We start from the raw sequence: 12,771 nt of genomic DNA on the forward strand, positions 1-12,771 counted from the left end.
TGGTTGTGAATCACTTCTTCCTAGTTATTCATTATGGTCTGGAGCATGGTAATAGTTAATAACATTTATTTTATGTTTCTGGAGCTCCGAGTTCCTTTTTACCAGTAAGATTTGTATTAGCAATACAGAAGGAATGTGTTGTCTGTTGTGTCTGCTGTCCCCTAGTGGAGCCACGGTTTTGGAGTGAAGAGGAGGAGATGCCCTTGCATGTTCTTTTGTTACAGCATTTCATTCAGTTGCTCAGTTGGGTTTGTACTAAAGGGAATACTTCGAAGTAGAAACAGTTCTTTTGTATCCATCTACTAAAATAATTCTCATTAGAAGTATTCTGGTGTATAACTTTACATCTTTATGGAAATGATGGTTGTACAGTGGGAATACATGCAATTTGGAATGAAGATATGAGCATAAGAAAATGTTAGTGCTGCATCTCTAGAGAATGTTGTATGTAATGAAAGGAAAACAATTACTTCAGGTTTGTAAGAATAACATGTTTTTTCTTGTGAGACAGAGATGAGAGACGCCCATTTACAGATCGAAGTCTTTACACAGCAGATAGTGAGGATGAAGATGACAGGACAAGGTCGAAAAAGACAACTGTTAAGGTTGAAGATCAGCCCTCAGGATATGAAGGAGAAGGGAATGCAGATACCCAGAAGCCACTGAACAGTAAGTTTGTCTCTACGTCCTATCAGTTGAACATTTGGATGATCATGAAGAAGGGTTTAACTATTGTGAAGTCTGACTGAAATTTTACCAAAGGTTAAACTGGTAGATCAGAGAAAGTAGTATTAGAAGTTAGAACAAACCATTTGTCAAATACTATCCTCCTACTGAAGAGGTTAACAAGGTAGAGTGGAAATGTAAAACTAGCTTTTTTTCTTTTTTTAGAGCCATCTTGAATACTGTGTACAGTGTTTTTCAGAGTGCAGGTTTAATTGGTATTCTAGATGAGATGTTCCTTTTTAGGTCTATTTCATAATGTAAAAATGATGATTGACCAAAACATACTTCAGTGTGAATAGTTAATTTCGTCCTTCACTGTAGAGAATAAAAGATCATAACATGAAATCTATCTTATATTTCAATTTTCTGTTCCATTTTTTTATTACATACTCAATCATACAATTTTGTATGCTATGTTGATGGATAGGTTTCTTCTGTAGAAGTGCTCAAACACCATTTAGTGTCAATAAAAATCTTATATTTTTAACCTTTGCAGTTGCAATCTGCAAGGCTGGGGAAGACTTCAGGTTATCTGTAAAACACATTAACCTCACCTTCCAATACTTCACACCATCCTTCGCTACGAGTTACTCTTTTTTGGTCTTTCTGTAGCCTCAAACCTTGCTGCCAAGCATGCAGTGCTGATCACAGTAAAATGTCAATACTGAATGCCTGTTTTCAGTCCCTACTCTTAATAGCACTGTCTATGTGCAGTGACAGATTGGTCCTTGACGTAGCTGTCTCTGTTTAATTGTAAAAGTCACATCCTTCCACTGTAAAGCTTACAAGGGCTCAGAGGGTATATATTAGGAAACTAAGGTCAACACTTAGAAGATAACAAGACTCCTCTAGAGACTTAGAGTTCCTTTGGTTTCCTGCAAAACAATCTGTAACAACATCTGAGTCCATTGTCAGCCTTGCTAAAATATTTAATCATTTTCGTTAGCACAGCAATTTGTAATCCCTGTTGACTGTGCTTCCAAAGGTCACAGAAGACAGTATTAAAAAATTTGCACAGGAAAGAGGTCCTTGGGTACTCATGAACCAGCAGGGGAAATGGCTATTGAGTGAAGGCTTAGGCATATGTGGCTTTTTTCCACTTTCAGAATTAAGTAAATGAACCTAAGTTTTACACTTGAATCAAAGATTAAACCACACTGAGAAATTTTAGATTTTGAAGAAAATCTCTAATATCTACCATTATTGCACTTGATGCAGAATGAATACGACAGTATATCTAAATGTAAGAAATGTATTTAGAACTAGGAGAGAATGTTGAGATTGATCTTCCAGAAAATGAGTCCACAGGACAATTGCTAATATTTTCAGTTGAATAGTAAGAGTCTCCAAAGTTCCCTATTAAAGAACACCTACATTTCATTATTGTGTCTTAACTGAAGGTCTGCAGAGAAAAAGGTAGATAGAAGCTACTTTCCTGCAGAGAAAAGGAATGATCTGTTTCTGTAACAGCTGCCACCTTCCATTGTTCTTCCAGGGACTGAGGCCAAGAAGCAATGTACACAGAGAGATGCCTTTAAACAGATCAAGCTCTGTATAGCTTTGTGTCTTATGCCAAGATCCCTATCCTAAATGGTGACCCAGTATTATCAGAGAGACAAAGATCAAGTGCTGTGCTTAAAAGGGCAAGATACTTTGTGTGGATGAAGGGAAGGTGTGGAAGTATTTGTTGAAATTCACAGTAGCTTAGGCTGATTTTACAGATAACGTCTGCTTTCAAGAGCTTGCTTTCTGGAGTATTCCTCCCAGCCTCTGGAAGCATGCAGACACACATTTTTATATGAGGGCAGACCTGTTATTGTGAAAGCAACAATAGTAATTAATAAGGTAATTAACAAAACCAAACCAAAACTCAAGTTGAATATTTAGACTGAATTTTTTAAAGCTCAGTTACCAATCATATTCATGGACGATGAGATGAGGGGTCCCATTAATACATGATGTGTTGTTGTGAAGTTCAGTGAATGCATCTGAAACCTGTATGTGAAAGAGAAGGGTGAGAACTTCCACAGGACAGTGAAGAAAGCGAGTGAGCAGTGGTTGGGGGTATTTTGTTGCCCAACAATTTATGCTGTTGAGATATTTTCTGACTGCTCTGCACAGAGCTTGCAAAATAAAGTGTCAAAAATGGTCAATGTTTTTTGTCTGCATATAGGAATATTAGGATAGCCAAACTGGATCAGAACTGAGGCTCATGCAGTGTGTTATGTCATAGATGCTAGTACCCAGCCTCAAATGATCCAGGAATGTCAGGTGGCTTTAGCCATTCAGTTTGGATTATATTATCAGTTCAATTATATTATCAGGCAGATAACAAATAATTTGTCTCTCTTAGTTGAGTATCATCAGTTAACATCTATGAGGAAGCAAGAAGGCTTTTGAAATATGAGTCTATATTTAGCATTGCTTTTATAAATCTTAGTATTATCTCCATATAGCTAATTATGTACATGTCCTTATTCTTTTTTTGTCTTGCTGAATCATTTGTCTTATAGGACGACTCACAGTTCTTAACAGTTTAGTCCTTTCAATAATTAAGATCTTCAAGTTCCTTAAGCTAGTAAGAAGAAAAGTTCCTGAGGAGACTTTGTGTAGCTTGTTTAAGATTGTGGTTCATTATTTACGCTTTTTTTTTTTTTTGCCTAAGATCTAAAGCTCCAGATATGAGCATATTTAGATACCCTTAATTGCTCTTACTCCTTCCTTTAAATTGTCTCGCAGTTTGGAGCAGGTTTTTATTTTGAGAGTGGTAGTAAAGAAATTCATTTGACCTTTATAGTATGATTTTCTCTATCATGCATACTGTTGCTTATCCTAGATTCTTGTTTGCCTTTTTGAAATAAGCTGAAGGCTTGAATTATCATCAGAAATCCCTTGGGTATTTTGAGCTACAGTAATTTAGAATATTTATTTTAGTGTCATATGCTGATGATTGCTTTATTTTATTTAACTTCATACGGTGTTGTTGCTCTCATTTACTGGGTTTAGATATTCCTTGCAATTCTTTCTGATACTATCTTAAGTTGAATTAGTCTTCTCCAGGTTTAGTCCTAGCTGTTAATTTGATTCACTTTCTTATAACCTGTCTCATTCTTAGATTTCTTTTGACACTAAAAAATAATTTCGACTTATGCAGTATTTAGAAATTAATAATATCCCTTGAAATATATTTGATACCTATTTGTGAGCTTTGCCATAGTCTACAATAGGATCAAAATCCCACCAGAAGTGTATATAATGTTGCAGGTACATCTTTTATGCTTGCATAAATAGCAAGTTAGAGAGAATTAAGTTCTGTTTATGTAGTTTCATATAAAACCATGCTGAAAGCAAACCAATACAGATCAGAAATTAGCTCTGTAGGTAAGTAAAATTAAAATACTGGTTTGGTTTCAGCATGGTTTTATATGAAACTATAAGCACTTGAAAACTTGAAAAAAATTATGTTGCTTTCTTTACCCACTGCCTTCTTGACACAGGTTCATACATTATTTATTCTCTTTGGCTTTGCTCCAAAAAACTTCTGCTAGTTTAACTGCAGGTTGTAGTCTTTCACAAATTTGTACTTGATCAAGATTTCTGCCAGCAGCCTTGACACACATAGACATACTAGTCACTGACCTTGAACCTCAGATTCCAGGCACTTAAAAATGTGTTACTACTTGTGGTTGTTTGGGACATATGGTATCTTTTAAGAATACATGCTTCAGAGAACTGCTCAGCCACTTCATGTTGGAGTTCTCTCAGCACTTAAAAAAGTAAACCTTGTGGACCAGGTAACTGATTCTGTTGGTTGCTTTGTCATACACCACTAGTTCTGATGTCTTTTATTTTGACAATTCTTTCTCTGAGTATACTTTCTCATAGTACTAGGAAAAAGCATGTCTGAGGTTGGTATTTCCTCTCCCTTTTCAGATCTTTCTGTGATGAAAACCAATGCAAGTATATTGTGTATCATCACAGTAGTATTTTAATCTTGTTTAACAGGTCTGCATTTTAACCCCAATTGGCAGATCTCTGGTAGCACAAAATAGGCAGATTATACTAGTGATATAAAAGTAAAATTGCAAGTAATACAATTATTTATTTACCTTTAAAACACTTAATACCCTCTAACTTCTATCTTTATTATTTCTATATAGTTTCTTTTATTTTTAAGCAAAGAAATTCCAGGTTAAAAGAGTTAAAGCTAAAGTAATATTGAAGATTATTTCTATTTAACTTTTTCTGAGGGTCACTCCTCTGTCTCCAGCCTATATGCAAAATCAGAAATTGCCAAAGGTGCCAACTATGGAGTGTGAGCTGTATAGGAGAGAAATTAATATATGCTGCTACTCATTTCTCTTCCTCTGGCTTCATCCAGACTTAGGGAGCCTGTTGGTCAACAGTAGGCAACTCAGTAGAGTTTTAAATGAACTTGACTTAAAAACCAGATCAGTGTGTGGATGTGCTTTTGCTTACAGGCTGTCAAAAACTAAATACATGTTCTTTCTTCTTACTTCCAAAATAACTGTTAAATATTGTGTGTAATATATGCTGGGTCTTACATTTTATTTTTTCTCTCTGCAGTGTTCTTTGAAAGTGTGAAATCAGAACTCAGGAATGGATCCTCAGAGTACTCTGATATTTCTGATTCAGAAGAATCTGAGCCTGATTGCACTACACAGGTATAGCTGGAAAAAAATTCACAGACGTTAACAAAGCAATTAAATATAATTTTGCTCACTCACTTCAACTTTATCTTGTCAAAGTTTGTGCTAAAAGAGCAATAACAGTACTTAATTCTTGTTCAAGTTAATATGTAACACTTGGCATCATGCTTCATTTATTCTAATCTGAGAAAGATGACAAGATACACTACCTCAAGCCAAATTTATTATCATCTTTGTCATTAAAAGTGGGACTTGCAGAGGATGAGTCATGCTCTGGAACATAGAAAGTCTCAGAAAAGTTAGATCCTAGTTGCCTTGTTCATTTCTTCTATAAGTCTAAATGTCATCATTGGAGCTATGAGTATCTACCAAACATTTTCATTTTAGAGCATAATTAAATGGAAAAAATCTTACAGGCCTTCAGTTTTCTAAAATAAGCTGAAGCGGCTAAATCCTATTGGGGTATTTTAGACTACTTGAAATAAATTCACTTGAAATAAATGGGAATCCTCCATTTGAGGGGTCTAGTTTGTAGTGATTTCTTCACAACTAAATGAAATACTGTTTTCCATAATTTCCTCATCCAGTTGTTGGAATAAGTAATAGGAACCTTCATGATGTGGCTTTTTTATGACTCCTTATTCAGAACTGATGTATTTCTTCTTCACAGGAGAATGCAGTCAGTTTTGTATGATTTTGTTATTTTGAGTGCTTTGTATTTATGGCATTTACTGTCTTCCATCTATGTTTTTCTGTTCCTTAATTTCTAATAGTATCTAATAGAATAATTTTTCTGCATGTTTAAGTTTGTCCTCTGTAACGATATATCCAAAATGAAGTGTCTCAGTAGCTCCTGTTGATCCTTTTCGTATTTCTAACTTGCACTGAAGATCTTAAGAAGATAATAGCTTCACTATAGTTATAGTTTTAATTTAATTGCCCATTTGTGTCACTTTCCAAGTGTCAAAGATGAACAAACTGCTCTTGTGAATGAAGCTGTTGTTTAAAAACATCCCTTGGTGTTCTGATGCACTTCATTCATTCCAGTTCCGTTTTTTATGATGAGGGAAAGTGGTGTCAGTCTTGAAGGATTATGGTTCCTCCATGTTCTGATCTTCCACTTTTAACTTTTTTGTTGGATGTCATGTAGATTCCTTGGCTTGAAAAAAAATTGATGTTTCCTGTACTTGTTAAAAATAGCAAAGTTTTAAGTGCCGAGGTAGAACGTGTATTATAGCCATTGCTTCACGTAAAGGCATATTGAGTCACATATGGTTGCTCCACCTTTGAGAAGCCCCTGCCCATACAAGCTGTAATCTCAGCAGGAGATGAAAAGACCTTTTATTCATTAAATGAGGCTCTGCCACTGTAAGGCAGGCAACAGCTGTTGTATCTCTGTTCCTGCTGTTTTCTGGATTTACCTGAGAGCTTCTGTCACTCAACAGAGAGCTGCTGCTGCTGAAAGTTTTCTTTTGTTTGAGCAAGAATGAGAAACAGCTGCTTGGGGCAGGATGTGTCCCATTACATGTAATAGGCATCTATTCTAGCTGCTGCATGGAACCATACTTACGTGTGTATTCCTCATTCTTGAGTATAAAATACAAGAATAATCAATGCTCTCTTTAAAGTGAATACAGTGATTCATGCATGGTTTAATGTACGTAGTGTTTTATTTAAGAAAATGGGGTTTGGAGTTGCTTTCTCTATTGCTGGAGCATGTACTCATCAGTGTTAAAAAATTTGAATGTATAGCATCTCAGTGGCTATATTCAAATCATCTGCATTCTGAATTCTGTGTATGTAAAGAATTTGGACCTGGAAGCTTTTGAATTTTTCACATAGAATAAGTTATGGTATCATCTCTGTTCAGGAGGCATGGTGACCATTCTACATTCTGTTTCCTCTTGTTTCAGCAGAAGGATTCCTCCTCAGAGGAGTCAGAAAGCTCAGGTGATGAAGAGAAACAAGAAGTAACATCAAATTTCAAAGAGGAATCTAAGGTCATGAGAGACTTTTGTCAAAAAACCCAGAAGCCATCCAGAAACGAAACTCCCAGTAAAAAGTAAGCACAGTGTGGGCATTTGTTTATGCATTTGTTTATGCATTTGTTTATGCATTTGTTTATGCATTGGGTCTTTCCACATGTATTTATGGTTCTGCTTTGTACCAATGTGAAAACATCCCTTCTGAGAAATTTAGTGTTCTGTTTTGAACTGCTTAATAGTCCTTTATTTTTCCAGGGAATGTCCTACCTCGACAAGTACAGAAGAAGAAGCTATTCAGGGCATGCTTTCTATGGCAGGATTGCACTATACTACATGTTTACCAGGTCATACTCAAAGCACAGACTGCACAGATAGAAGAACCTCTCTTCAGGAACACAGAAGCTATCCCAGGAGTCGGCATAAAGACAGGCAGCCCTCTCAGAGCCACAAAATAATGGAATGTGGTAGGTATCTGAACTAATAGCATTGCTGCTTTCTGCTACATCTAAATATTGCCATGTAAAAGTTTGGTGGCATCCTTACAAGAGTGTCAAAGTTAATGGCTAGGTTGAATGTGTAGTCTCATTATTGCTAATGTGATCTTAAAGATTGACAAAACATTCATGGTTGCAGCTTTCAGGACATGTGTGTTACTTAGATTTCTATAGAAATATTCTAGTGATTTTTCATTTGTCTTGGAAGGCAAATTTGGCTTCACTCCTGAAATTTGGCTATGAATGCATAGCAGTAAAGGAATTTCTAATCTTAAAGAGAAGAATTCAGAGGGAATTTTTTTTGTCAGTAGCATTTTAATGCCAGTGAAGAACAGACATGTATTTTGAGAATGACAGACAGCAAGACATTGACACTAATCCCTTCAAAGGAATCAAAATCACTTCTTGGAACAGAGAAAAAGGGAGTCATAATATTTGAAAATTCTTGGTTTGAGAGGGAAAGGGAAGAAGATTATGGTTTTGCTGATGTGAAACAAAGAGTCTCAGTAACAAATAGGGTGCTAACTCACAGAAGTGTTCATTTTTGTTTGTGGATAGTAGGAAAGCATAATGTCCTGTCCTGAACTGTTCTGGTAGCTGAATCTTATGTTCCTAAAATCTAATAAATAAATAAATAAATATTGTGGTAAGGATCATGGGTTGCCTTGAAGACAGTTTACTAATCCAGAAAGAATAGAAGGAATAAAGGAATAGAAGAATAAAAGAATAGAAGAATAAAAGGAACAAGTGGTACAAAGGCACTCCCTACCTTCTGCAAGCAGGTTGATGCCCAGCCAGTCTCTGAGCTATGACTACACTGTGAGACCTCCTTCCCCCCTAACCCATTCCTCTGCCCCAGTGTTGATGTTATTTGGTATGGAATATGCCTTAGGCTCGTTCAGATCACCTGTCCTGACTGTCTTCCTTCCCAGTCTCTTGCTGACCCTCAGCCTACTTACTGCAGGGGGCAGAGTGGGAAAAGAGAAAGCTGTGTGACACTGTGCAAGCACTGTTCAGCACCACGAGAACTTTGGTGCTGTTGACACCGTTATAGCCACAAATCTAAAATACAGCATCATGTGGACTGTTAGGAAAAAGTGCTGTTCCAACCAGACCCAGCATATGTGTCAGACCTCATGAGTGAAGAAGATGAAGCTGCACTTACTAGCTAGCAGGTTTTACAAAGCTTTTGTCTCTTCAAATTCAAATTGATTTGGTGTCTTGGGATATGCTTAATTTTACAAGTTAATGGTAGTGTAAGTGTGTTTTCAGTGTGGACACTTCTTCTGTAGGCTTATCAGCATAGATTTTCTGTATGTTGTGCCTGAATAGCACAACAGTGCTTAAAAACAACACAATCAATAATACCTGAAAAGTAAAAAACAATACCTGATGAAAGTTTCATCTTTGTGTGAACTCTTTGTGTTACAAAGCCATGGTAGAAAACTGTAGTGTAACAAAGAAAGTAAGCTGACTTCAATATCATGACTCTGAAATTTGAATGATTATTTGTCTGTCACTCTTGCTGTGGTACATGAATCTTTACTTACTTGTATTTATACTGTGAGATTGTTTTCCCAATTTTCTCCAAGAAGAAGTAAATGTTACTTCTGAAAATGGGGACAAATTTAGGTTGAGAGGTCATCAGATACATCTTCTAAATATGGTCATCTAAAAGTTTAATTGCAATTAAACCAAGCAGCTCTGATAACAGATATTGTATCTAGGAAATATTTTTCATTCTATTTCCCTTTCTGTCCTGTTTTTAAGATTAAAGTCACTCAAATGTATAATGTACTTTGTGTTCCTACTTACTGATTTGTAAAATTTACAAATCAACTTCTCTCTAGGTCGGTCTGTGAAGGAAGAGGAGGGAGATGTGGGGACTTCATCATGGGCTAGACACTTGAATGAAGCTTCAAGGATTACCCCTCCGGTAAAGCAAAATTTTTTTTTTACATTTTGAACATGTTTTTATAGAAAAAAGAGATCACAAAGTTGAAAGTACAGTGGACAGGTCTTACCACACTGCCTATCCAGTAATAGATACTTCTGGTTCTGGTAACTGACAGTTATATTTTTTTTCATGCTGTTCTTTCATTGTTGTTGTTTTTTTCCCTTTCAAACTCTCTTCTGTCATAGTGGCTGGCATTAAGGTATTCAGGGCAATATTATGAAAAATAAAAAAATACCTTATAAAAAAGTGTGAAATTACATTCAGTTTAACTGGGAAAGCACTGTATTGTTTGTTCATCATTATTCCCAGCCAGAGCATCAGAACAAATGGGACCTATTGGTAGTGTTTGTAGTAAAGGTAATTGCTTAGGAAATAGGTACTTCCAAACTGATACAGCCTTTCAACAGCCAACAGGTAGGAATATTTTTGCTTTTTGATGTCCAGGTGGAATCCAGCAAGGAACAAATAAATGAAAGGTTGTGTGTCTTACACCCTGAACATTTCTTAGTATTTCTAAACTTGTTTATATCAGAAGTATTGGAGCAACTAAGCAGTTAAATAGAACCATTAAAGTTCAAGCAATACAACAATGCTATTTGATAGCTATATTTTTCACTGAGTGCTTTGTAGGTTCTTTCTGATTAGAATATCTAAGTATGTGATACTCCTTACTTACAGTTAGTAATTTCCAATTTATCATTTGTTCTCTCATCAGCTGAATATTGAAAACAGGTTGCCTGTTTTAGTAGTCAACATTATGGTATGACTTGCTGTAGTGGCCAGCTCAACAAAGAGCAATTACCTGTGCTTTGCTCACTTGAAACTAAAACCAAAAGTAGAGATATTGAATACACTGGTATATGTAACTAATCCATAGCACTGCCCTTAAGTGCCTATGGAAACGCTTTTACAGATATACTACTATATTGTGTCTTATTTTTAAGAGGTATCTAAACTGAAAGAAATGGTGGAATCAAAGTTGTCACTAGCTGGTAAAACTGAAATAGATTTTTTTTAAAGGTAGAGTGGTATAATTAGTAAAGTTAGAGTCAACTTGTAGTCAGAAGGTATCAACTCCCACTTTTATTCTTCTCCTCATTTCCATACTAGGATACAAGTAGAACTCAAAAATACATCAAGAGAGAGAGTGCATCAGAAGCCAACCATAAGGTTCAGGAAAACAGAAGTGTAGTCCACAACAACAGCTTGAGTTTTCAGCATGGCAAATACACACGAGACTCCACTCTAATTCAAGGAGAATGTCGGCTGAGTGATGGCAGCCTTAGCCCTGACAGGCCCTTTGGTGAAACATCCTTGTCTGTACCACTTCATCCAACAAAGAGGCCAGCATCAAATCCACCCCCTATCAGCAACCAGGCGACAAAAGGTAAGCTTTATCTCTGTCCTCTTGCCTGAACTGGGGGGAGAGAAGATTAGGAAGAGAGGAGATTGTTAATATAAAAAAAACCCAGCTCTTAAATGCAGAAAACGGGATTAAAAAAAAAAAAAAAAAAAAAAAAGAGGGAGAAAAAGAAAGGAAAAAAAAAAAAAGAAAAGAAAGAAAAAAGAAGAAAAAAAAGGCAGGTTTAAACCTTGAAGAAAAATACAAAATGTGCATCCTGTGGAGACTCAGATTTTGGCACAGAGTATGTGGAAGCAAAAATAAGAGAGATCGGATGAAGTGGCCAGATAAATATTTTATAGTTGCGGTTGCACCTTTGTGTGTGTAGCCATTTTGTATTTAGTACAGTGAATAGAACCACAGCCATATTCTGGAACAGTGGCCTGAAATCAGATTTGTTCATTGAAGTGAAGGTTTAAATGCTGTGACACTTCACAAAATAGTCTGGCGATCATAATATTTAGGTTTTAATTTCTAGTTTATTTTCTATAATTTAGTCAAGCGAATAACTTACTTGAGCAAAATTCACTGCCCATCTCTAGCATAGAATATAACAATTTTTTTTTTGTTTTTTTTTTAAGTGATTCAGGTAAAAATTTTGATTTAATTTTTCAGGCAAACGTCCAAAGAAAGGAATGGCAACTGCTAAACAGCGCCTTGGGAAGATCTTGAAGCTGAACCGGAATGGCCATGCACGCTTCTTTGTTTAATGTAGCTGCTACTTCTACTGCTGTCTTTCCCACACAGGCCACAGTATTGAGGTCAACAGAGCCTGGAGCTGCTGTTATTCCTCTGCTTGAAGCAGACTTGCATGTACCATGTAAAACACTGCCTGATGAACAAAAAAAAAAAAAAAAAAAAAGAGAAAAAAACAAAAAAACCACAAAAAACAAACAAACAAAAAAAACCAACAAAAAAAAAATCAACCCAATGCTGCATTTTCACTGTGCCACACCTGCTCAGCAATAACCATATGGGAACGGGGAAATCTTCAGAGAGACATGGACTGTGAGAAGTAGTCTCTCATCAGGGCTTGTATATCATTTGTTGCTGGTAGTTTCTGACCTAATTAATGAGGGGGAGATGATAAAGGTGGTTTATCAATAATTTATTTCTGATAGATTTTGACAACTTTTAAATTCATTTTAAAAACCTATTTATTTGGAAGACTTTTTTGTGGGGCTTATTAATTTAGATTTAAGAATGTGAAAGTTTTTAATTGTTTTGATAATGTATGTTTGGTGCAGTGGAGAGCCACATTAATTATGATTAGTCTGGACTCCTAAATTTGATATTCAGGTTATAGTCTTAAATAGGGGTGAGATGCATTATTAATTATTTTTTAAATTAAGGCATATGGAATCTTTTTTTTTTTTTTTTTCTGCTTTTTGTAAGCTATTGGCTGGGCTTTTCTTGACTTTCAAGATGTATATTCTCTGCCAGCTTGATTATTTTTGACTTGTTCTCTTTTATACAGATTTATTTATTTAGGAGTCTCTTCTAGTTCATTAAAGACAGAAGAATCTTCTTATGTCAG

The 12,771-nt window shown here is 35.8% G+C and overlaps 1 protein-coding gene across 2 annotated transcripts in view; it reads left to right on the forward strand.

Annotated features, from left to right (window-relative positions):
• The window catches only part of KDM7A (lysine demethylase 7A), a 61,981-nt gene extending 49,848 nt beyond the window's left edge, over positions 1–12,133 (forward strand). Inside the window, exons 14-20 of one of the 2 annotated variants that reach the window (XM_071727466.1) lie at positions 512–669; positions 5,314–5,411; positions 7,310–7,458; positions 7,637–7,845; positions 9,726–9,811; positions 10,943–11,219; positions 11,850–12,133. In XM_071727466.1, coding sequence (XP_071583567.1) covers positions 512–669; positions 5,314–5,411; positions 7,310–7,458; positions 7,637–7,845; positions 9,726–9,811; positions 10,943–11,219; positions 11,850–11,944 — 1,072 coding nt within the window. In that variant the 3' untranslated portion in view covers positions 11,945–12,133. The remainder of the gene's footprint in view (positions 1–511; positions 670–5,313; positions 5,412–7,309; positions 7,459–7,636; positions 7,846–9,725; positions 9,812–10,942; positions 11,220–11,849) is intronic. The other variant, XM_071727476.1, reaches the window with a different exon arrangement.
• Positions 12,134–12,771: the final 638 nt, after the last annotated feature.

The sequence above is a fragment of the Heliangelus exortis genome, chromosome 1 (genome assembly GCF_036169615.1).
Source record: "Heliangelus exortis chromosome 1, bHelExo1.hap1, whole genome shotgun sequence".
Taxonomy (NCBI): Eukaryota; Metazoa; Chordata; class Aves; order Apodiformes; family Trochilidae; genus Heliangelus; species Heliangelus exortis.